Raw genomic sequence first — 26,927 nt, 5'->3', positions numbered from 1 at the left:
TTTAGACACAGGACTTGCCAATGAAGAATGGAGAATGAGGTTCGAGGAAGGTGCAGTCTGCAATTTAATAAAGATCACTTCGGTTCATTGCCCGATTTTAATCAACACAAATGGCTTTGCACCCCTCCACATGGCTATGAAGCCTTTCATATTCCATGCAGCATTGATTAAGCATGAAGCCATCAATGAGTATGTCAAATCTAACTGGAAGAATAATGAGCCTCTAATTCCTTTCTTGAAAGTTTTTGTGGATAGGTTGAATGTGTGGAACAAGGAACACTTTCATAATTTATTCAGGAAAAAAGCTGAACTTTGGGCGAGACAAGAAGGCATTCAGTGTGCGATGGCAAATGGTGCTCCACTTCATCTTTTAAAATTGGAGGTTGATTTGAAAAAGAAGATGGTAGAAATTCTTGAGCAAGAAGAGTTACTCTAGTTTCAGAAATCAAGAACTGAAGCTACTGTTGATGGGGATAGGGATATGCACTATTTTCACCTATCCACAATTATGCGAAAAAGAAAGAATCGCATCGAGACTTTGCAAGATGCTGCTGGTGACTGGATAGCCGAACCTGACAAAGTCAAAACCTTGGTTGTGAAATACTGGAAGGACCTTTACTCTGAAGACAGCCACGGGATAGGACAATCTGATATGATGTGCAATTATTTCCCTCAAATTGGAGATGATGACTGGGAAACCTTGAACAGACCCTTCGCAAGTTGTGAAATTCAAAAGGCACTTATGAGTATGGATCCGTATAAAGCCCCGGGACCCGACCGATTTCAGCCACTCTTCTATCAACGTTTCTGGAACTTGGTCAGTCCGAGTATAATCCAAAATGTGCCAGAAATTCTTGAAGGTCAAAGCTTCCTCGAAGGATTAACAGATGCTTTTTTTTAGTTCTCATCCCAAAGTGCGATATTCCGCAAACAGCAAAAGATTTTTAATTTGTCCAATTGGATTATGTAACATCACATATAAAATTGTGACGAAAGTGTTGGTGAATCGGATTAAACCTCTCTTGCCTAATTTGATTTCCCCAACCCAATGCATTTTCGTTCCGCGGAGGCAAATCATTAACAATATTATTATTGTTCAGGAGATGATTCACACTATGAAGAGAAAACTAGGAAAAGTGGGATATATGGTAGTGAAAATCGACTTTGAGAAGGCATATGACAGATTAAGGTGGTCGTTCATTCGAGATTCTTTATTGGAGTTGAGATTGCTGCAAAGAATTATTGAGATTGTGATGATGTGTATTTGTTCCACAAAGTTGAGAATTCTTTGGAATGGTTAATCAACCGAGGAATTTTCTCCTACTAGTGGCATCCGCCAAGGAGATCCGCTCTCTCGTTACATTTATGTGATTTGTATGGAGAGACTTGCCCATTTGATTGATAGAAAATGTCGGTCGGTACTTGGAGACCGGTGAGGGCAAGCCTCAATGGTCCTTCAATATCTAATCTTGCATTTGTCGATGACCTTATCTTATTCTGTGAAGCATCCAAAGACCAAGCAGAATTAATGAAGAGTTGCCTAGACCAGTTTTGCCAAGACTCGGGAAGTAAAGTCAGCCTTAGCAAAAGTCGAATTTATTTTTCGAATAATACTGCTATTGAAGACAGGGGAGAAAACTGTGAGGCTTTGGGTATGGAAGCAACGGAGGACTTGGGCAATTATTTTGGTGTGCCGACTATGAATGGGAGAGTCACCAATGAAAATTACCAATTTTTGGTAGATAAGGTGAACTCGAAATTAGCTGGATGGAAATCGAAAACATTATTTATTGCTGGCAGAGCCACTCTAGTTCAATCCTCTCTCTCTTCGATTCCGTATTATGCAATGCAAACAACGAGAATCCCTAGAGAAATATGTGATAATATTGATAGTAAAGCTCGAGGCTTCCTTTGGGGAAGCACATATGAGAAGAAACGCATCCATCTAGTTAACTGGAACACTGTGACAGAATCTAAGGAGAATGGTGGCCTTGGTATAAGATCCATGAGACAGTTTAAATTCGGCTTTTCTATGTAAATTAGGTTGGCGTGTTATCACATAACCTAATGCACTTTGGTCACGTGTACTTCGAAGCAAATATTGTAGAGGTCGATGTGATGTTGACATGTTCGTACATAAGGCAGATGCTTCCAATGCTTGGCGAGGAATTGTGGAAAATATTGATATTCTAAAAAAGGGCATTGGTTCGGTTGTTGGGAATGGAAGGGATCACTAGACGAAAAAGGTAATTTGGCACCGGTTCAAACCCCCCCTAAGGCACCGGTTTTGAACCATTGGGGATTTAAGGGATGCCAAATCCCCAAAAATTTGGCACCGGTTCAAAACTGGTGCCAACTAAAGGCATTGGCACCGGTAGCCAACTTCAAAGGCGCAATTTTTTTTTATTTTCAATACTATAGGCACCGGTTAAAAGCAAGAACCGGTGCGAAAAACCTTACTTTAGGCACCGGTTTTTGTTTTGAACCGGTTCCAAAAGTGTCAAAAAAATTTAAAAAAAGGTATTGGCACCGGTTCTGGTCCAAACCGGTGCCAAAAATACCCCAAAAAAATAATTTTTTTTTTTTTTTTTTTTTTTTTTTGCTTTTTTTTCACTTAAATTGATGTAGAAACATTAACATATATATAAAGTTACATATTTTTATTAAAATAGGCTGTAATATTACAATTTTCGTCCAAAAAAAATGTTTGCATTGCATATATATAAAGTTACATATTTGCCACCCCTGTCTGAAGACGGCAACATGCTGTCCTGAAGTGTTTGCATTGCATGAGTAGCTTGTTTTTTTCTCTTTGAATAGAGCAGGACATAAGCATGACATTTAGCAAACCTTGTGGTTAGTGAGTGTCATTAATACAAGTATTCAACCACACCAGTAATGAAATGTACAACAGAATGGGAGAAAGAAAGAATAAGAAAATGATTAACAAAATGAAATACAAAAATTATAGAATTTGAAAGGCCGCTGAAACAATCTTGTAGTAATAAACGAGTATAATCCAATCTGATTGAATAAGAGAATTATTCATCTTCGCCATATGTTTTAAATGTTTAGTAATGCTATTGGCTCTGACTAACTAATGCGAAGTATCAACATTCGCTGCATAGATATAAATATAAATATGCTTGTAATACCTCATAAAATCCGCAAATGCAATTGGCATGCCACCTCTAGCACGCAGCTTCAGCCCATTGAATCCAGAATATCTAAACATATCATAAGGAAAGCAAAACCACTTAGACGAGTGACATGAGGGAAGCTGATCACGGGAAATTGGATGATGAGATTCTTAAATATTTGCTGGAATCAGAAATTACCTGAATTGAGGTTAGGATCGCAGCAACATCATATATAGGACTCCACTGGTTTTGTAGTATATCAAGACAGATGCTTCCATCTGCATAAACTAATAAAATCCCACCCCAAAAAAAAAAAAAAAGGCAAACATACACATTGCAAGGTTAGAATATAAAAAAACAAGTTTATTAGCGTATATAAAAATTCCAGTTGCAGACAAATAGATACATGCAGAAAATAGTCAAAATATGTTGAAGAAGAAATCATCTTTTATGGCATGATTGTACTAAAAGAAAACAGTGAGCAGACAAACATTAGGCATGGTATCTAATTGGATAAGAGCAATAAGCAAATTGCAGCATAAAACTTTGAGTGCATAATCTTTTAGTAAGCTTCTTCCTTTTTTTTTTATCCACCAATCACCGTCTGACAAGTGGACCAACCAGGTTCCGCCACGTGTCCTTCACGAAGGCCAATAGGAGCCTGCCACGTGTCAATCACAGATACGTCCTCTACGGACCAATCGAGGCACGCCACGTGTCCACCCATGCCAAATGGGAAAACCGGCCAACAAGGCCCAATCCTGTCTAGAGGCCCGGTCAGCCCTAGGTTTACCCTAAACCTAGAGAGTGGCACGCTTCTCAAGACTATAAATACTTAATTAATCCTCATTAATTAAGCAGTCAAGAAAACATCAGGCAATCAAGCAATTGAGAGGCAATTGATCAAGCAATTAATCTCACCTGAAGAACAGAGAAGAACAGAAACATTACGGAACACTAATAACCAGCTAATCTCGCTAGCAAAGCAGATTACCAACATTAAACACTCTCACCTAGAGAGGTCTTATTACTTTAATTTCCGTATTAATTACTCCTTAATCAGGTACTAACTTGACCGTTGGAGGCGGAGCTCTCAGGAGTCTCCGTTATTTTGCAGGTACAGGCGTCCGGTTCCAGTCTCGGAATTGTAACTCTCCCGCAGGACATCAGAAAACCCCGAAACATTTGGCGCCGTCTGTGGGGAGAGTACTTCAGAGATGGCATCCAAGTCTGTACCGACTCCTGAAGAGAGTCCCCTAAACGACCCTCAAGTTCAGTCGGACCATGACACCGAAAGTGAATTTGAAGTGGAAACTCATACAGCTCCAGACGGGACCCTAAGGGCCCGACGTACCCGTCATACCGAAAGGAGGGAACGGGAGCATCTTCAAACAGGAAGCGAGCCAGCAGGCGCACCGCCTGCTCGGCAACAGCCGACTGATGGGTCTGCTCCCATCACAAGGAACGAACTCATGACCTTCATGAGGGACTTCAAGGGAGAGATTCAGGAGTTGATCAACAAAAAGCCGCCTGCTTCAGTCAAAGAGCAGTAGGCCAAAAAACCTTCCACTTCACTGAAGAGGAAGCCAGTTCAAGGGCGAGAGGCGACTCCTCATCCTAAATCCAAGAAGCGGGAGCCACCTGCTCTTGATTTCACAAAATTCCGTTATCCTACGGGAAATAGGAAACCGGTTCGTCATATTCAGGCGGACGGGTCAAAGCAAACGTTCACAGATGCTCGGCTACTGCTAGAGCAGAAGAAGAGTGACCGATTGTCAGAGTCGGCTTCTACTTCAAATTTTCAAGACAGTTTTCGAAATGCCTCGATGAGGCATACTCAGTCGTACCATGAGAGTCAGTCAGGCGGCACCTCCCGTCAGTCCGGCTTTCATAGTGCCCAGGCGGTACCAAACTTACCATTTGTGCCGCAACAACAGTATTTTATGCAGCCACCTCCATTTGGTGGACCTGCAGCAAAAAACGTCCAACCTATGGACTGGCAGCTACGGTTGCTTAGACTTGGTGAACAGCCGTCGGCCTTCTCCAAGGAAATTACTGAAGCCGCTCAGCCGGCCAAAGTAAAAAATGTACTAGTAGGCGCCTATGACGGCACTACTAACCCAGAACACCATTTGATGGCATTCACCAACCTGATGTACCTTCAAGGGTTGGATGATCCCACTTGGTGCAAGTGTTTCCCAGCGACTCTCAAGGGAATCGCACAGCAATGGTTCGGCAACCTGCCGACTGGTTGTGTAAACAGTTTCAGGACGCTTGCTTACTTATTTGCCTCCAACTTCGCCATGAACATCCCTGCGAAGAAAACGACCCTTGATTTGGGAACAATTCAGCAGGGCGAGAAGGAGGGGCTTCGTTCTTACATCAGGCGGTTCAACCTGATGAGAATACAGATTCAAGGGTTACCGGATGAGGTAGCTTATACTGACTTTTTTAGAGGTCTCAAAGACGGGTCTACCTTCAAATTTGATTTAGTTCGAAAAAGGGTGGCGACTCTTCAAGAGGCCTTGATTGAAGCAGAAGCCTATATACAGGCGATTGATCTGTGTACGATAAAACAGTCGGACGGGAAAAGGTTCGACAAAAGAGAAGGACGACAGAAACAGTCGTCTAACAAAGATGAGAAAAGAAAATAGGTCTGGGCGGTTGATTCCTCTAAACAGCCGGCCCAGAAAAAGAAAAAAGAATTCAAACCATACTCCCCAAAGTATGTGTTTAACAAGGATAACCAGTTTATCCTAAAAGAAATAAAGGGACGGTTCTCAATTGAGAAGCCGGTCCCCATGAAGGGTTCTGCAAACAATCGGAACCAAGACAAAATCTGTGCTTATCATGATGACGTTGGTCATCACACCAATGACTGCATCAGTCTCATGCGGTACCTAGACCGCTTGGCTGAGCAAGGTGATCTTGACACTTATGTCAAGAAATCTACGGGGAACACTTCCTCAAAAAAGCAGTCGGCCAAAAAGAATCAACAGGCCGACAACTCCGATACAGATGATGCAGTCGTCTACACCATTGCAGGCGGCTTCTCAGGAGGCGGCCCCACTATTAGGGGCAACAAAGATAATATAAGGCGGTTAGATGTAAATTCCGTTCACCAAGAAAGGTCGTCCAAATATACATTTCCTGAGATTGTCATCACTGAATAAGATCTAGGAGGGGTAAGGGGGCCTCATGACGACCCTCTCGTTATTGAATGTAAAGTGGCCAACCAGAGAGTTGGCCGAATCCTCATAGATACCGGGAGCTCCTCAGATCTCATCAGCAGCAAATATCTGTCAAAACTGAAATATCAGACGGACTGCATACATCCGGCCTCCCACCCTTTAATAGGGTTTGGAGGAGGAGTCGTCCACCCACTGGGACGAGTAGATTTACCCATTCGCCTGGGCGAAAAAGGGGAAGGACGACACATGGTAGTCCGGTTCCTAGTAGTAGAGGAACTCTCGGCCTACAACATGATTCTGGGTCGACCAACCCTGAATAATTCCAAGGCTGTTATAATCCCGTCTCTTATGCTGCTTAAGTTTGAGAGGGATAATGGAACAGTCGGCTCCCTAAGGGGAGATCAGAGGATGGCCCGAGAGTGCTATCTCTCGGATGTCAAGCCCACTGTTATGGCCACTGGGTCAAGTGGAGAAAAAACAGACCTTGACAATGTTAAGGAGAGTACGCCTGTTCAAGAAACAGGCGACAAAAAGAGAAAGGCGTCCCAGACAGAGTCCGCAAGAAAAGCAAGAAAATAGCAATCATTGGCAGAGGAGCGGCCGGATGAGTTCCGCCCTCAGCCGGCTGGTGAGCATGCGGACCTGATCTTAGACGACTCACGTCCTGACCGAACAGTCAAAGTTGGGACGACTGCTCTGAGAAACCTTGGTGACGACTTTCACAACCTATTGAAAGAATACAAGGACATCTTTGCATTTGAAGTCCATGAAATGCCAGGCATTAGTCCTGATCTGGCAGTACATAAACTCGCTGTGGATCCGAAAAAGAAGCCGGTACGGCAAAAGAAGCGGAACCATGGCGAAGAAAGAAGTCAGGCGGCAGCCGCCGAAGTTAAAAAATTACTTGATGCAGGGTACATTCGGCAATGTTACTTCCCAGACTGGGTTGCAAATGTGGTGCTTGTTAAAAAGCCGAATGGCACCTGGCGAATGTCTGTAGACTACACAGACTTGAACAAGGCGTGCCCCAAAGACAGTTACCCTCTGCCTAAAATTGATAACCTGGTCGACTCAACAGCGGGTCATGCCTTGATGAGTTTTATGGACGCCTATTCTGGTTTCCATCAAATTCACTTATGGAAGAAAGATCAGGAGAAGACGGCCTTCGTCACTGATCAGGGGTTATACTGTTACACGGTCATGCCGTTTGGTCTTAAGAATGCCCCGGCTACCTTCCAACGAATGATAAACACAGTGTTCTTTGATCAGATTGGGAGAAACGTCGAGGCATATATTGATGATATGATTGTCAAGACTAAACTTCAGAAAGATCATCTGACGGACCTCCGAGAAACTTTCGCCACACTCAGGCGGCACCATGTCATGCTCAATCCCAAGAAATGTGTATTTAAAGTTGAGTCTGGGAAATTTCTCGGATTCCTTATCAATCAGAGAGGAATAGAGGCGAACCCTGAGAAGGTGCAGGCGGTCATTGACATGCAGTCGCCTCGTACCATCCGAGAGGTTCAGAAGTTAACAGGTTGTCTGGCGGCCTTGGGGAGATTCCTAAGCCGATCAGGCGACAAATGCCTATACTTTTTCCAGGCAATTAAGAAAAAGGCAAGGTTTGAATGGGGGCCGGATCCTGAGGCCGCCTTCCAGAAATTAAAAGTTCACTTGCATTCCTTGCCGAGGCTGGTCAGCCCTTTGCCCAAAGAGGATCTCTACATGTACCTGGCCGTCTCTGATCATGCGTTAAGCGCTGTGCTCCTTGCTGAAAGGGACGGCTGTCAGCTCCCGGTCTACTTTGTCAGTCACGTACTGAAAAATGCCGAGTTGAGGTATCCCCTAGTGGAGAAATTTGGTCTTGCACTCTTCATGGCTGTTAAAAAATTGAAGCCCTACTTTTTGGCACATGCAGTCGTCGTGTATACCGACCAACCAATCAAGCGGCCCCTTACCATCATGGAGTCGTCAGGACGAATGATCAAATGGGTCATAGAAATACAGAGCCTCGAAGTTACTTTCGAGCCTAGAAAAGCAGTGAATGGGCAAGCCTTTGCTGACTTTATTGTAGAGATGACTCGTCCTCCTGACTCTCAAGTTCCAGACCAAGTCTGGAAGGTATATGTGGACGGAAGCTCTACTTCAAATGGTTGTGGAGCAGGCGTCGTATGTCAATCTCCAGAGGGCGACAGGTTCGAGTATGCTCTACGCTTCAGTTTTCAGGCTTCAAACAATGAGGCAGAATATGAAGCTTTACTAGCCGGGATCCGCATGTGCAAGGCGGTAGGGGCAAGAAAAATAGACGCTTGTTCTGATTCACAATTGATATTGAGTCAGTACAATGGCGAATACGAAGCAACCCATACGGCCATGATCAAGTATTTACAGGCGGTCCGACAAGCAGTCGGCTTCCTTGAGGATTTCCATCTGATCCAAGTGCCGAGATCAGAAAACAACCAGGCAGATGCACTGTCAAAATTAGCATCATCCGCCTCCTCCGATACTCCTCGAACTGTTTTTTGGGAAGTAATGGAGAAGAGAAGCATCGAGGAAAACCCTATTGGAATCCTAGACAGAAGCTCAACCTGGATGGATTCAATCAGGGCATATCTGACAAACGGTACACTGCCGGATGATCCTCAACAGGCGGCAGCACTGAAAAAACGAGCCTCCTGTTTTGAAATGATACAGGGAGAACTTCACAAGAGGGGGTACCTTCAACCCTTCTTAAAGTGTGTTACTCCTGAAAAGGGACGAGAGATACTAGATGATCTTCACTCAGGTTTCTGTGCTTCTCATATAGGTGGTAGGATGCTTGCTCAAAGGGCAAGGCGGCAGGGCTACTTTTGGCCTACTTTGGAAGCAGATGCAATGGAGATGGTGAAAAAATGTGACAAGTGCCAAAGGTTTGGAAAATTAATTCATCGTCCGGCTACTGATCTCACTACCATCCACAGCCCACTACCGTTTGCTAAGTGAGGCATGGACATTCTGGGTCCATATACGCCTGCTACAGGCGGCAGAAGGTACATACTTGTTGCCGTTGACTACTTCACTAAATGGGTAGAGGCGGAGGCTGTAAAGGGAATCAAGACGAAAGATGTAATTTCATTCATTTGGAAAAACGTCATCACTCGGTTCGGGGTTCCCATGTCTATGGTTTTTGATAATGGTCCCCAATTTGAGACGCCTGTTCTCAAAAGCTGGTTGGGAGACCAAGGAATTGCACACTACTTTGCATCTGTCGGCCGTCCACAAGCAAACGGCCAGGTAGAAGCCTTTAATAAAATCATCTCAGACGGTCTCAAGAAAAAGATTGAACGAGCAGGCGGCCTATGGGCGGATGAACTACCACATGTTCTCTGGGCCATTAGGACGACTGAAAAAGGGGCGACTGGAGAAACTCCATTCCTCCTAACTTATGGTGCGGAAGCTGTTCTTCCAATAGAACACTACGAGCCGACTCTTCGAGTAATGCTATATGACGAAGAGGCAAACTGGGAAGCCATGCGCCTGGCATTAGACTCACTTCCTGAAAAGAGGGGCAATGCTGTTTTGCGCCATGAGATCTATCGCCTGAGAATGACTAGATCATACAACAAAAAAGTACACAGGCGTCCACTCAAAGTAGGGGACTTTGTACTTAGAAAAATGGAAGCAGTTGGTAGGGCTAATGAGTCTGGCAAACTAACTCCCAACTGGGAAGGACCCTACCGAATCTATGAGGAAGTCAGGGACGGTACCTACCGTCTGGAAACACCAGACGGACAACCGTTGCCTCGAACTTGGAATGTAGATAACCTTAAAAAATATTTCTTCTGAATGATGTAAAGTAAAGAGCTACTTAATAAAGTTTGCACTTACTATTCAATTTTGTATTACGAGGGGCATGCCGTCTGTACCTTTACAGTCGGCTACTCTCCATTGAGTTTTTCACTCTATCTTCAGAGGGGCATGCCGTCTGTACCTTTACAGTCGGTTACTCTCCATTGAGTATTTTACTCACAATACTTAGCTAAAAAGATTAGGGCCTGGCCGACCCTGTGTCTAACAGGCGGCTACCCTTCTTTTACTTAGCACCTACGTTCACCAAGAACTTACCAAGGCCACCGGCCGAATGATCAGACCAGGCGCCAAGCCACCTGATCAAATCTACAAAACTAATACGACCTGTCCCAACATCATAGCAGGCGTCCGACGGCATCCCTCCGGATGAAATTCGTCGCAGAGAGCAGCTCCCTTTTGGGTGGAACATTGTTCTATAAACTAATTACACGGCACCTATACGACTGTCCCCAAGGGCAACCACGTAGCCGTTTTTGAGACAAGGATAACTCTATCACTAACCAAACCAGTGGTAGCAGTTGACATCTGAGTCAGATGACCGCCTGTATTACTTGGGATAAATGCAGGGGGTACCTATTGAGTTAATAGCCAACAAACATTGGCGAATCCATGGGTCTAGCCGGCCTACGCCGCCTGGTACCTCTACTACTCAATCTAGATTGTGACGAAGACTAAGTAACTCCTATGTTAACTTAATAGTCACTCAAACTTAGTATGGAGCCTAAAAGGTATGAGTCGTCCGCCTGTTTTTAATAAACAAGGGCTCTCAACCACTACTCTTGCTAGGTTAACAAATTACGAGTTAAAAGCCAACATTGGCAATAAAGGGAAACAACCGGTACCCGCCGCTTGTTATCCTACTTAATTCCTTGGCGACTAGGTAATACTATTTACTTGGTCAGACCGATTGAATAAATAGTTCGAATACCGATTGAATAAATGGCCGACTGATCGTCTATCCTGGAAACAGACAACCAGTCGTCCAGGGGCATAGGCGGCGTACTTACTATTTGTACCTGTCTGCAACGTTCGGCCATACACAACAGTCGGTCTATTGAACAATGGGATATTAGATATGGAATACTTAGACAAATTTGAATCAAAACAAAAATTTGATTAAAAATAAGCCGGTCATTAAAGACCAGCAAAATATTCAAAACCCCGGCCCCCTGGCCGGGTAAATACAAAGCAAACGGCACGCAGGCCGTGGAAAAAATACATTAAGCTTAAGAAGGGGGCAGTTCAGTATTAGCAGCTGCCGCCTGGTCAGCACTCTTCTTGCTGGACTCGGCTTCAGCTGCATCCTCTTTTGATGCCTTACCCCCAAGTGGCACAAGCGCCACAACCGGCTCTTCCTCCTCCTCCAACGCATCTCCCAACGCCTCTTCTTCAGCAGCCGCCAGGATCTCTTGATTATATGTTTCCGAACACTGGCGGTACGTTCTTTCCCATGAGGCAAAGTCGGCATTGGGGAACAGGCGGCCCCAGGTCATGCGCTGGATTTGAGCGGAGTCTTCCACCATCTCCCGGACGAGCTCTTTCTTCTCTTGCTCGGCCTTTTCCGAGAGCTCTTGGGTAAGACTCTTCTCTTGGCTCACCAGGCGTTCTTTTACGTTGGCCAAAGATTTCTCCATGGCTTCGTAAGAGTGCATTTTTTGGCGAAGAGGTTTCAGCTCGGCCTTAAGATTTGTGACGGTCGCCTCCAGCTCGTCATTCTTCTTCTGGGCCGCCTCTAACTGAGCCCGAACAGCGGCGGTAGCCTGCGCCTGATAATAAAGAAGGTCAATGGTCAGTACTTCATTTTGGGCAATTTGAAACATTGCCTTATCACAGTTGGAGGCGGCCATAGCTTTTGCGGCCTTTACCTCTTTGTTTTTCCGATCAATCGGCTTGCGAAGGCTGTGAACTCGGAGCAGGGCCTAAGTACAAAAAAAAAACAGGCGTCAGTTTCCAAACAAAAAAGATAACAGGCGTCCTGGAACTCAAATACTCAAAAATATGCTAAGTATACCTCAGCAAGGACCCCTGCAATCCCATCAAGGTCAAGGGTGCCGGCACCCCTGACCGCCTCCCTTTCAGATGGAGGAACTACTTTGATCATGGACTTGGCTACCTCAACCAAGTCAAGCCCCTGAGGGCCGGCTGCATCAAGCGTAAAAAAAGCAAGTTAGACCTAGTCAAGAAGGAAGCAAGTGTGAAAGTTTTTACAAGTGATTGTCCATACTTCTAGGCGGCCCCGCCGGGGTTTTAGAAGAAGTGGCCAGCTGCTTCTCAGCCGCCACTGTTTTCCTGGAAGACCCAGGAGAGCTTGCAACAGTCGTCCTCCGGGCCTTGGGGTCCGGCTGTTGCGAGGAAGAAGCTCTTGGAGTGCCAGACTGAAAACAAAAAGAGTTAGTATATGCATAAGACAACTCCTAAAAGAGGAAGAGTTTTCGAAGCCTACCAAGGGTGCCCCCTTGTTGGGGGAGTCGGCACAAGACTGTTGCATGAGAGAGGCCCGCAACATGGCCGCCGCAGTCTTGGATGCTGTTATTTTACTCATGGCGTCAGCTGCAAAAAATAAACAGCAAATTTAGTAAAGATCCCAAGTAAACAAGGCGTGAAAAAAACAGAGTATTTGTCAGGCCGGCTACCTCTAGAGCACCGACTGCTGAGGCCACAGGCGGCCAAAAAGTACTCGTCATAGAGCCACTTGAAGCTCGGGACGCAGTTTAGGGGTACTTGCTCTCGTACCCCTGAAGTAGAGTTCACCCTAGTCTCTACTTTGAAGAGTCCTCTGTCTAGGATCTCTCTTTTAGCCTTTGGGAGAACAGGCGGCATGCTGCGGCCGCCTGCGAGAAGAGGCGGATCCCTATTCCACTTGTTAAAACGTTGGTTCAGCTCCGTGTCTGAACCCTCAATGATAAGGAAGGTGTTCCGCCAATCCTTCCATTTGTTCGCCTTACCTCTCGTCATGAGGTAACCCCTATGGCTTGTTAATTGATACCAGCCGGTACCTCCCGACTTAGGGGTCCGGCTGAGATAGTTCATGTGGGCGAAAGCCTCAAAGCTTGGCTCCACCCCGTACATTTCGCACCCGGCCACATAGCCGAGTACGTTTACCCAAGAGTTGGGGGCTAACTGCCATAACCCCAAATCATACCCATCTAAAATCCGCTGAACAGCCGGATGTAATGGGAAGCGCAGTCCAGCTTTGATGGCCGCCACATAGCAGCCAAAGCAGTCGTCATCATAGCTGGTACCAGCCGGCCAGACGACAGTGTCTTCTGGATCCGGCACGAACAGTAAAAATTCCGGGCCCATTCTGTGGTTAGCAATAAAGCTCTCCACTTTATCTTGCATGGTTGCGATCCGGCCCCGGGGTACCATGCAGTAGTAGGGGCGTTTTCCTCTCTGTAAGAGGCGGACGGCTCCGCCCAATTGTCCCCCTTCTCAACTGCATGAGAAAGTCTCGCCTCTTGTAGGCGGCTATGTCTTTCTTCTGAGCCTGGAGAACTGTGGCCAGAAGAGCTGGACTCGGACTCGTCCTCTGACGAGTCCGAAGAGGACGACTCCTCCCCTCTCCCAGAGGGGCCCGCCTCCTCTCCCTTAGAAGGAGCAGGAGGAAAATTAGACATGTCAACGGTAAGATGGGAAGGGACCACCTTGGCCCCTCTCTCAGAACTGTCGGCTTGGCAGCCGCCTCGTTTCAATTCTACATCTGGCGCCTGGTCAGATGTTTCACTAATGAGCACCCTTTGGGAGGAGCCGTCTGAGTTTGATATCATAGCAGTCTTTTTTGTTCTGGCCATCACGTTCTGCATAGACACAGATACAGTCGGACTTTGTATAAAGGGCAAAGATGGGTCCAGAAAAGGGCAGGCTGCACTCCTAGTCCTAGATTCAGCCGTCCCCGGTGACCGGCTGATCACTAACTTAGGTCGTGTCGTGTGCTTCCGTGGTGCCATTTCAAAAAATAAAAAGAAAATTAAGAGTAAGAGAACTGAGTTACCTGAACGAGTGACGGTTGATGAAGTTCTGGAAGTCCGGTGCAGTCGGCTTGTCAGAACAGGCGGTAGGCAGAAAAGGTCCGAAATGTCAGAGCAAGTTCAGGGGTCCGAATGTTCTCGCAAAGTTCTCAAATGTGAAAATGACCGAAGTCAGCACTTCCTTATATAGGCAAAGTGAGAAGGCGAAGGGTCGCTTCCAAATTCAAAATTTGGGCGGGAAAATCTCTCGGCCGTTTGCAAGGTGACACCTGTAGCAGGCCGTCGCCTGTCACCGTGCGACACCTGTCACAGGCGACACGTGACCAGTCACGTGCCACCTGTGAGGGGCAAATGATTAGGGGATTTTTATCCACCAATCACCGTCTGACAAGTGGACCAACCAGGTTCCGCCACGTGTCCTTCACGAAGGCCAATAGGAGCCTGCCACGTGTCAATCACAGATACGTCCTCTACGGACCAATCGAGGCACGCCACGTGTCCACCCATGCCAAATGGGAAAACCGGCCAACAAGGCCCAATCCTGTCTAGAGGCCCGGTCAGCCCTAGGTTTACCCTAAACCTAGAGAGTGGCACGCTTCTCAAGACTATAAATACTTAATTAATCCTCATTAATTAAGCAGTCAAGAAAACATCAGGCAATCAAGCAATTGAGAGGCAATTGATCAAGCAATTAATCTCACCTGAAGAACAGAGAAGAACAGAAACATTACGGAACACTAATAACCAGCTAATCTCGCTAGCAAAGCAGATTACCAACATTAAACACTCTCACCTAGAGAGGTCTTATTACTTTAATTTCCGTATTAATTACTCCTTAATCATGTACTAACTTGACCGTTGGAGGCGGAGCTCTCAGGAGTATCCGTTATTTTGCAGGTACAGGCGTCCGGTTCCAGTCTCGGAATTGTAACTCTCCCGCAGGACATCAGAAAACCCCGAAACAATAATTATCAATCAACAAAGTCCTAACACACTCCAAATTTCGATTCGCATTCATCTCTCCCCACTTCTTCTTACTCTTGGACACCTCCTGCAATTTTTTAGCAGCCAAATGGCTCGACGAGGCTACAACAGCTCTCTGAGCATCATAACTACAATTATGAAACTCGTTCTTTTTAACCGGCAACACAGATGCCTTAGGCAAAGGAACTTTTGTTCTGTTAGAACAAAAACCCTCCAGATGAGGATTTTTCGCCTCCAAAGATGACGAACACCACAAACTAAAGCTCATTTCTCCTTTTTACCAATTAAGCTGATCAATTCACCAAAAACCAATCAATGACTTATGTTTGACTAAGTTTTATCACAACATTAATCATCATTTATTTAATTCAAAATCAACCGATACATACTTATCAACAAACAACATCAAAATTAATTGGAAGCACATCAGCCAGCAGCACAATGAGTTATTTTTTAACATAATCGACTTGAGTTCGAGTTCGCAAAATCATCAATACACCAAGTTGTAAATTAGATTTCTTTCTCAAATAATCGAAATTGACAGAGAAATGATACGTAGAAATAAAGAAAAGTTAATCCTGCAAACAAACAAGACTTAATCACTCAAATAAATATCAAATACATCTACAAAAATCAATTACGCTATAACAAATTAATGAAGTAACTTTTCCAGCAAAACAACCCAATTAAGGAAATTACAACTAACACAAATAATTAGCGAAATTGATACTCATTCACTAGACGAAAAAGTAAAAAGGCACCGGTTCAAACCCCCCTTTGGCACCGGTTTTGAACCGTTTGGGATTTGAGGGATGCCAATTCCATGAAAATTTGGCACCGGTTCAAAACCAGTGCCAACTAAAGCATTTAGCAAAGGTTAACCGGTGCTAACTACTTGATTTGGCACCGGTTAATCGGTGCTAAAAGTGAGTCCTGCAATATTTTTTTTTTGTTTTAGCTAGAAATGGCACCGGTTGGTTAACCGGTGCCAATTACACCTCCAAAAAAAAAAAAAAAAAGTTGCGTCTTTTTCCCTTAAATCCACCTTCAAAATACCAAAAATCCCTTAAAAAAAAAAAACCACTAAATCATATCATACATTAATCTCACACACACATATATATATATACATATATATATATATATATATATATATATATATATATATATATATATATATATATATATATTCAACTAATTAATTGTTATTTTACAATTTAAAAAAAAAATACAAATCACGCTAACAATGTACAACAAAATTTGTTAATCGAATCTTAAATCCGTAGCTTCTTCTATGTGGAATCCTTGTAATTTTTTTTTTTTTGAAGTAATAATACCACCTGCATCATAAAACACCAAAATTAATAAAACTAAAAACCAGGGAAGAGTTGATAAAGAAGAAGACATCCAAAAAAAAAAAAAAACCCCAGAACTTGGTAATCAATATGATCACGCAAAACAAAATGCATCAATCATTAGACCTTTACCAACCTAACAAAAATTTTGGTGGGTACAAGTACAACAACAAATCGATACAATCAGCTAGCAAAACCTCATGAAAAACACCAAAACAAAACAATCAACAACAACATAAAACCGTAATTACTGAAATTAATCCAGCATCATAAGAAACAACAAGAAACTCAAATCATTTCAAATTTGCAATCAAATTCTAACAATCAAACCCTCATAAAAAAACACAAATCCCAGAAAAAACAAATCAAATTCCTGAAATAAACCCCAAAAATGAAAATGAAAGAGGAGAGAGAAAGTACCAAACAATGCCATAAGCATCGCAATCGGCAGGTTGAATAGGAGGAGCATACTTAGAAGCGACCTCGAAAAGGCTACATAAAAACCCGAAAAAAAAACCCGAAAAAAAACCCATAAACCCAGAAATTTGGAACCCAGAAAACCCAAAAAAAACCTTAAAAAGTCAAACCAGACCCAAAAAACCTAGAAACTTTGAACAAAAAAAACACATTAATTCTGATTTTCTAATAATTGACGAAGAGAACTTGAATAATTAACAGAAAAAACCCATAATCAAGGCAATTTAACATAAATAATTGAACCAAAACGCAAAACTAAAGAAACCAGAAACCCTAACCTCAAAATTTTGATTTTCTAATAATTAACAGAGAGAAGAACGGCGGCTGGTGATTGCATGAACGGCGGCGGCTGGTGATTGCATGAACGGCGGCGGAGATGGTTTCGAACGTCGACTAAGGTTTTGAAAATAAGGAAAAAATGAGGAATAAGAAGATGAGAGAACAGATGAGGAAGAAGATGAGAAATCTGAGAACGAGAGATTAGAGAGATCTGGGGATTCTGGAGATAAGGGAGATGAGAGAGAACGAGCTAGATCAGAAAATAAGGAGGGTTGATGAGAGAGAATGAATATGAGAGAGAGGGAGGGGCTGATGAGGGAATATAAGAAGCCCGATTTTTTTTTTTATTAAATTTTTGTAATTGGCACCGGTTTTGCTTGAACCGGTGCGAAATCCCACCGGTTTTCTTTTTTTCTTTTTAATGCCAAAAGTCTGTATTCTCAATCCCGCCCAATTCTTTCCCACCGGTTTTCAAAAACCAGTGCCAAAAGTGCGGTGCCTATTTCTTTTTTTCTACTAGTGATTGATTAAAAAACTTCATTGATTAAAAAACATTACCTCAGAAGTTGTTTCAATGGAGGAGAAAGCTCAGAACTGCTACAATATAACGCAAAGCTAAATAACCCAAAAACCCTAACCTCGAATTTCTGATTTGGTTCGAAATTGATTCGAATTTGTTGTTGTTGAAGACACACGCACATGATTGATTCAAAATAGACGCACTCAGAAACCCTAACCTCCAATATTGTAGAAAGAGAGAAGGAGAAGGAGATCGAAAGAGAGAAGAAAGGAAAGGGAAAGTGGCGGTTATGGAGAAGGAGATCGAAAGAGAGAGAAGGAGTGTTAGGAAAGTGCTGAGTGAAAGCTCAGAAGCCCCTTTAATGGAGAAATTCAAGTACGCTTTAATGGAGGAGAGAGAGAGACAGATCAGATGAGAAGAGGAAAGATCGAGGAAATGAAAGCAAGAGAAAGAAAGAGTATGGGAAATGAAACGAAAACGAAGAAGACCCGGTTTTTTTTTTTCCAAAAATGGCACCGGTTAAACCGGTGTTAATTAACATAGTTGGCACCGGTTTAAGGCGAACCGGTGCCAACTTTATGCCATACTTTTTTTTTTTTTTTAAGTTGGCACCGGTTTGAACCGGTGCTAATTAAATGATTGGCACCGATTTTGGTTGGAACCGGTGCCAACACTGAATTTTTAAATCCCGCCCATTTCTTTTGGCACGGTTTTTAAGAACCGGTGCTAAAGGGGGGGTGCCTATTTCATTTTTTCTACTAGTGGATACGGACTTTTGGCTGCATAGATGGGAAACAGATCAGCCTCTAATCAAGCTTACTACGATCAATCCTCCTGATTATTTGCTTGATGCAAAGGTGAAAGATTTCTGGGATGAGAATTTAGGCTAGCAATTCGATTAATTTGTTAATTTCCTTCCAAGTGAGATTTTGCAACAAATCCAATCACATGACCTGATTGAGAATGATGAGGCAATTGATAGTATTTTCTGGAAAGGCTCGCCTTCTGGCGGATTCACTATTAAATTGGCTTTACAAATTGTTCGAACCACGGATAATGAGGAATAGGATTCGAGTACTAAATGGAGTTACATTTGGAAATTACAAGTTCCTCTACGCATACGCTTCTTTCTCTGGCTGGCTCAACATGGCAAATTGATGACTAATGCTATGCGTTTCTTGCGCAATTTGACTGGAGATCCCAGGTGTTTCATGTGTGGCTTTGTGGAAGAGAATGTTAGCCACATATTGCGTGACTGTCCAGCTAAAGTGGTATGGGCCAAGTTTGGAGTGATCTTTGATCTTCAGTGGCGGGGTAGCTCAACAGCGCAGTGGCTTGAGGATAATCTAACCGCAAAGAGGGCTGGTGTTAATGAAGAGTGGCCTTAGATTTTTGCCGTCACCTATTGGTGGTTGTGGAGGCGGTGCAACGAGCGTACCTTCTCGAGAGAGGTGGATATCCTCTTGATCAAAGTACCTTCATAATGACAAGAGTGAGTGATATCCGCAGGGCATATGAAAGCAATCTTTTGGGTAATGTTCAAGGCAGAAGAAAGTACAGAGAAGCGTTGATTTGTTGGGAATGTCCAAGAGAGGGTTGGGTTTGCTTGAACACAGATGGGGCCTCGAAAGGCAACCCGGGGCCGGCTGGAGCAGGGGGGTTATTCGAGGCCATAGGGTGAACTCTATGAGATGTTTGCAATAAACTATGGTGTGCGTTCGAGTGCAAAAGCTGAACTTCTAGGGGTTATGCACGGCCTGGCAGTAGCTTGGAATAGTGGGCATCGCCGAGTTCAAGTAACGGTTGATTATGAGACTATTGTTCGTATGTTGGTGGATCCAACTCCTCCAACCTCTCCCTTTATTCATTTGATTTGAAAGTGTAGAGCTCTTATCATGAGATGTGATTGGGAAATTATAATTGGACATTGCTACAAAGAAGCTAATTAAGTGGCAGATAAATTGGCTAACTTTGGCATAGTGTCTAATTAGAAGATTTTTATCTTTGAGGCGATCCCGGAGGACCCTTGTGTCGTTTTATTGGAGGATTTGGGGGGAGCAACGAAGCCGAGGATGGTGTCTGATGAAGAACCTAGCTATTTAGGCTTCGTAGATCATTAGCTATAGTTTCTTTATTTTTTGCGTTGTTTGTTTTCCTTTGTTTTTCTTTCTAGTTTGTTCTAGTTTCTTTTTCTTAATGGGGCTTGCCCCTCGTGCTCACCAAAAAAAAAGTGTTACACATCCTTTTTTGGCAAAAAGCTATATTATAATATTATATCTCTCTCCTTTTATTGTTTCCACCCAAACCCGCTACTCCTGTTTTTTTAATTTCTCTCCTCTCAAATTCATTACTTTTTCAATAAATTATTAACCTCACTATCTTTTTTTTTATATATAATTTTTAATACTCCAACTACCCCATTTACCTCTTATTTTATTTAAGTCAATTAAATTGCCTAAAACTTTATGCCAGTTAAAATATAACACTTATTAAAATACGATGGGAATAACACGGGGGTATAAAGGTTAGCAAGACAGAAGCAAGTAGGCAACCCTTTTTTATACCTTAACAAAAGAAGAGAGACAGAAGAGACAGGTGAGGCACATGACATGTGAGAACTTGGAATTCCAAGCTCCTGTTTATTTCAGTGACTCTATTCCTTTGAGTTGACACCCACGCTTACCCCACCACTTAGGTGCCCCTTATCTCCGGCACAGCCAAACTCCCATCGTAGCTTCGTCAACTTACACATGAATTTTTTGCAATTTTTTTTCCTAATCAATCAAATTTAGATCGAATTGATATGTCATTCGATGGACTGAAATCTACCACGACCAAGTATATGTGTTACTAGCTAGTAACCTTCTTGTTACCTTAAATACCCATGTCGGACGTATAAACACATTAGTACACTACTCGAGTTTTACTAAAATAAAAATTAATACAACAATAAATTACATACATTCATCACATAGTTTTATTTATTACTGTATGAGATGAAAGTAAACTTTGTTTCTTACACTACATTGATGGTACAATTTGTAAATATAGAACATATGATACCATATATCATACACATTAATTAAATAGATAATACTCCTAGTGTAAAAGTAGTACAGTAGTAAAAACAAGAGGATTCTGATAGCCTAGCTAGCTCTCATTAATTACACTGCTGATTTTGTTTCATCATCAAATTTTGCGTACACAGTACCTACAATAAATTCAACCTTCTTTCCTTACTAATTAATTGTACTACTCCGTATCATATCAATCCTAAGGCATGTACAACTTATTCCCACACTTACAACGCCAAGCTTCGGGGTAGTACTCCAATGGCACGCTCACTCCGGGTTGAATCGGAACGTGCACTGCCTTACATGGCTCACAACTCCCGCACTTCGATCGACAGCTCGGCGGCCACGATCCTGGCCCTATTAGCTTCCTCCGCTCCAACTCTGTCTCCGCGGGTGCAGTTATGAAGAGGAATGATACAGCTACAAGAAGAGCTAATAAGGCTGCGGCGGCCAGTGTCCGCCGCAGCATTATTGATGAGGCTCGGGTTATGTTGGTAGAGGGAACTGCGAGCTACAGATAGTCCGTCCCCCTAAATTAAAAATGCTAGATCTGCCACTAACTATAATAGATTGAATATATATATAGGTTCATAAGGTGAGTTTTTGTTGTTTTGGGTGTTTAACTTGGTAAGAGGGTGGGAAGAAAAGAGATGACAAGGAAAGAGTGAGTGAATGACTGAGTGGGGGAAGAAATATTTGGAGATTTGGTGGGAGTGGTATTATTGCGATTTGGATTGTGAGTCCAAGTCAAAGACTACGACAGAAGCTTTTAGAGAAAGAGGACCCTGGTTATTGTTTTTTTCTTCTACTACTAGTAATTATTTGTAAAATATTTTTGGGGAATAAATAAAAGTATAAAGAGTTGGGACCCATTGTTTGATTATATTGAATGCAATACAGTGTTGAATTTTTGAAGTTTATTACGGGAATGACATGCTTTTTATGTTTGAGAAATGATTGGCACTCGTATGAATCAAATGATGTCCTCATGTTTTACTTCCCCATCCTTGTAAAGTAGAGAGGTATTAGTCATAAAATTGTATTTGTGTTTAGATGCTACACACACATGCCTTAAGGGAAACGATTAATGTAAACAAAAAAATCTAGATAAATCTTACTAGATCTTATATGACGAGTAATAAGTTTATTCACCATATACCCATGTAACTTTTCAAATTCACCGTATACCCCCCAAGTTTAACAACAATGTCCCAGATGCCCAAATGACTAACGGGCGCAACCTCCGTTAGTTATTATGCGTTAATTGTGACACGTGACATCCTCTGCTTGGTTGTGTTTTAAAATCTATTTAAATAATTATTAAAAAAAAAAAACCAGCCAAACCCCAACCACCCTCCCCACTAAAGATGGCATTAGGTCAGGCCGGGCTGAAGTCCAGCACGAAATGACATGATACGGGCACGAAAAAAGCGCGGCATGGTACGATACTGTGCGTGTGGGCCGTGGACCGCCTTTATTTGGGATAAGCACGATAAGGCACGACAAAGCATGCTAAAATCAATGCAATTTTGCTTAGGCACGTAAGCCCGATACGATGACACGTGTGCCTGGGCCGTGCACAGGCCAACCTTTTGAAAACTTTGGCCCAGCCTGGTATGGCACAAAACTCATGGGCCGAACCATGGGCGGGCCTAACTAACTCCAAAGCACGTGGGCCTGGCACGAGGCACGACCCGTTACGACCACAACCATCTTTACTCCCCACCCCACCACCACCAGCCATCCCTTCCCCCTGCGGGCGACCAAACCCATTCTCCTCGCGCCCGCGCCGGCGAACCCACCCCTTCCCTTGCCCCGTACCCGCAGTCCTTGACACCACCGGTCTCATAAACCCGGAAAATCGAAACCCTAAAACCCCATATTTAAACCATAGAGTTTGATTTTGGGGTTTTAGGGTTTCGAGGTGGTGGTTTAGGGGGTAGAGGTGATCAAAATTTTGGGCCGGATCGGGCCTTAACATAGTATCTCGTGCCCAAACCCGCAAAAAGTAGCGGGCTTTTCAGGCCGGGTTTGGGTTTTAACTAAAAATGCGTTTTTAAGCTTGCCCAAACCCGCCCTATTTTCGGGCTAGATCGGGTCGGGTTAGCGGGCCGAGCCAATGTTGATCACCTCTATTAGGGGGGAAAGTGGCCTGGGGAAGATGGTGGGGGGCGAATTGGGTTCGCCTGTGCGGGGGAAGGGGGTTTGGAGCGCCGGCGGTGGGGAGGGAGGGAGGGGTTTTAGGTTGCGGGGATGGTGGTTTGGGGGAAGGGATGTACGATTTCAGGGGGGTTGGGATCGAGCTGGCGCCGGCGCAGGGGTTTAGGGGTTGTGCCGGTGCCGACGTGGAGGGTTCAGGGGAGGCGGCGGTGGGGCAGGGAGGGTGGTTGAGCAAGGATTGGTTTTTTCTTTTTCACTAATTATTAAATAATTATTTTAAAAAATAAATAATTTAAAATCAACCAATCATATGCTACCACGTGGTACAATTAACCCTTAATAACTAACGGAGTTGACATCCTTTAGTCATTTGGGCATTTGGAACATTGTTGTTAAACTTGGGGGTATATTGTGAATTTGAAAAGTTTCATGGGATATAATGAATCAGCGATTACACAGATGTATTTGGTGAAAAACTATAAAATTATTGTTGAAATATAAACTAGTGTTTCTCATATAATCTGTCAAAATTTCAAATGGGCTAAACATTAATGAGTGGAGAGTGTGATGCGGGAGCATCCTTGAAACTTAACAATTGTATGACTATATGACATGATTGGTGCATTTATGGCTCCAAACGGCTATTTGGATCCTATTTTGTGACGTGAATTAGGTGAATAATGATTGATGATCTTCAATCTTCATGTCCAAGAACTTTATTACTCCCTCCATTTTTTTTTTATTTACACTTGCTATTTTCGACCGTTTTTTTTTAAAGACACTTTCTATTTTAGAAACCTTTACAATTTAATAATATATCTTCGCACACTTACGATCCCCACTCACTCTGACTTTATACTCCTCTAATGATCCCCACTCCCTCTCACATCACTTTACTTTTCAATAAAATAATAACCCTACTATCTTTTCTTACAATTTTTTATTACCTTATTTTCCCCACTAACATCTTAATATATTAAATCTCCTAAAATTCTGCACAATCCCAAATATAGCTTTAAAAAAAATGGAGGGAGTTTATCGATAGACTATATCCTCAATTTGAGCGAGAAATGAAGAACATATGAACATTTGAACATTTGAAGTTAAGTTGTCCACCCTACTCCAATAGTGGAGCGGCGTCCGCTCCACCTTGAAATGGTGGATTTTGGCAGAAGGTTAGAGCGTCTGCTCTCTCCATTGAACCTTTCTCTAGACCTTCGAAACTAGTGGCATATCCAGTGTGTTCGAAATTGTAAGAAAAAGGAAATGAAAATTATTAATTAACGATTCAATATATAAGTTCAAATTTCAGTTTACAAATAAATTGCACTTAAAAAATAAAAATAAAAAACTACGGGCTTGTTTGGCATTGTTTTTGTTTTCAGTTTTCCGTTTTTTTTGAAAATAAAAAACCAAAAACAGGAAACAAGAAAAAGATGTTTCCACTTTTCTGTTGTCAGTGTTCAAAATTATCATGATTTAATAAGTTTGTCTAATTTTTGTTTCATTTTATGAAATATATCATATGGGTTGAAAAACAGAAAACCACAACGATGCCAAACGCACCCTACAATAGCATTTTTCGAGTTTTCATACTTGAAGATGTGTCAATATATTATCCCTAAATCAGGTGAAGAACAAGCAGAGGAGTTTTGTGACTTCTCCGCACATTTTAAAAAACTCTAAACACGTGTTACAAACTGAAAACTCACCTCCCCTTCCTAAAAAAAATAAAAATAAAAAAGGAAAAAAAAAAAACCCTGAAAACCCCCCAAACTACATTAACATCAAGAAAAATCGGCTAACTCTTTTCCCAAAATATTGATTTTTTATTTATAGTTTTTTGTGCATAATCGTTGAAGAATGTAATGAATGGGCTACTGTATTTCTTATAGGCCTAAAGTACGGATGGACTCCAAATTTAATTAATGATGATCTATGAAGAATGTACCTTCCAACATGAAAGGAGAGATATCAAGCTAGCTTATGCCTTACGCTATTTAATTCTTCTAAACTAGACTATGCCACTAGCCATTGCTAATGCATGAAACAAATCCAATTTGTTTGGATGACATTATTAATAGCGAAAGAGAGTTATGTAATGTAGTTTTGATTCCTCTTCATATCAATTTGGTTATAAATTATGTATACTAAGTAACTTTTTTTAGAAGTAATCTTCTATGTCTTATTTGTTTTAAAGATTGTAAGAACTGTATGTATAGAGTTGTTTGCTATTATAAGGTTGTAGCTTAGTTCAGTAGACATCCCGCGAAGTGTTTCATGCGACTATTCTAGCACGTATTAATTTGCTTGTCAATCGTAGGAAGTTGAAATTGACATATAATATAGGGACAAGGGATAAAGTAGGGAGCTGCCAACAAGTTTTTACAGAACTTGTAAACCGTTCATGAATTTATCAAAAGTAACAAAGAAAATCATGAGTTTTACCAACCAAGGTTATAACCCATTCGCAATCCATGAAATTGCTAACTTCATTGGTCAACGAACCACAAATGGAGGATTGGTGATGATGGTCAAAATTGAGTCAAAGAAACAAATTTGCCCGTATTGGTCTCTATTCAATTTTTATCATGACAAGTAGTGATTTGCAATTTAATAGACATATAATCAAAATTCATTTCGCTCTAAACTAATATTACTAAGTTGGTTTAATATTAATGCACATACAATTCGAAATATTTGTGATCACTTATTAAATCCACAGGATTAAAAGGGAACCTAAATCGGTTGTCCATATTATCTTATTAGATGTGATATTCAATTACATTTTGTTTTTTGACGAGAACGTGATTTTCAATTACATGTTTTTGTTTAAACATGCAAAAGGTTGACAAAAAATAAATAAAATAATACGACATAAATTTTGGAAGCAACATAAAAATTATTCTAACCATGATACTAGCAGAATATAAAATAAAACAAACGATAAAAATAAATTAGTTTCTTACGTTGTACATGCTCCTTTTATTTTGCTCATCTTGAAAATGATGTGACATGACAATTTAGCATTTTCACACGTTATTAAAACATCTATAACTTTTGTTACGCAATTTGGAATAAGGCATATAATATATCATTGGAAAGATGTAAAAGTATCATTTCCAACCCAATTGACTTAGGTCAAAATACTTTGTCATTGGTTGATTCTAGGATACCATAAGCTAAGGTAGCCGGGTTTAAGAACTCTAGGGTCCATGAAACCTTAGTTCATTGAATGTGGTAAGATGGTGTTGCTCTTTATAGTGGATTTGAAGCCCTTGAGTTGGTATTTGTTAAACACATCATATCCCGTGCGAGGTTAATTTGTTCAAGCCTTCATTATATTTGTTGAGCGGCACCTTTAAATCCCTAGCTATACAAGTCTTGATCTTTGGTTTGACTTCTAGCTTCCCAAGACCGTGACCGAGCCACTTTAGGGGAAGAAAAAGGCATCAAGATATGGCCGTTTGAGTGCAAGGGTGTCAATTTTGGACCAAACTTAGTATTTGACTCATATCTCATTCGTTTTGAATCGGAATTGGGCTTATGATATATCGTTGGAAAGTTTATTTCAACGCCTATATAACCAAAATAATATTTAAATCAAAGTTATGATCCACATAATCAAATTCACTCGGTCTTGGACTATGGTCACTTAAAGAGGAAATTAGGCTATAGTTTGTGGATTTTGGGCTATGAAAAAGGTTTGAATGGATGCTAGGGCTACGAATGGATAGGATTAGGTAAGTAAAATTAAAATGGGTAGTGTATCAAGAAATTCTCAAATGTAATACGAAACCCGACCACATGGCGGTGAAAAATCACTCATCATCGGGTTTAAGCTGGGGAGACACAATTAACTGTTTTTAAGGTCATATTTCGAACACCAACTTTTCACTCCTCCCTCCTCTTTCACTTATATACCAG

General features: G+C 42.1%; 1 protein-coding gene across 1 annotated transcript; it reads right to left on the bottom strand.

Moving 5' to 3' along the window:
• Positions 1-20,836: 20,836 nt before the first annotated feature.
• LOC110684768 (EPIDERMAL PATTERNING FACTOR-like protein 5) lies at positions 20,837-21,858 on the bottom strand. The gene has a single exon (XM_021861201.1). The coding sequence runs from the start codon at positions 21,307-21,309 to the stop codon at positions 21,040-21,042; it is 270 nt and encodes an 89-aa protein (XP_021716893.1). The 5' UTR covers positions 21,310-21,858; the 3' UTR covers positions 20,837-21,039.
• Positions 21,859-26,927: the final 5,069 nt, after the last annotated feature.

The sequence above is a fragment of the Chenopodium quinoa genome, unplaced genomic scaffold (assembly GCF_001683475.1).
Source record: "Chenopodium quinoa cultivar QQ74 unplaced genomic scaffold, ASM168347v1, whole genome shotgun sequence".
NCBI lineage: Eukaryota > Viridiplantae > Streptophyta > Magnoliopsida > Caryophyllales > Amaranthaceae > Chenopodium > Chenopodium quinoa.
The sequence above is the reverse complement of the archived record's forward strand: the minus strand, read 5'-3'. Positions and strand labels throughout refer to the sequence as shown.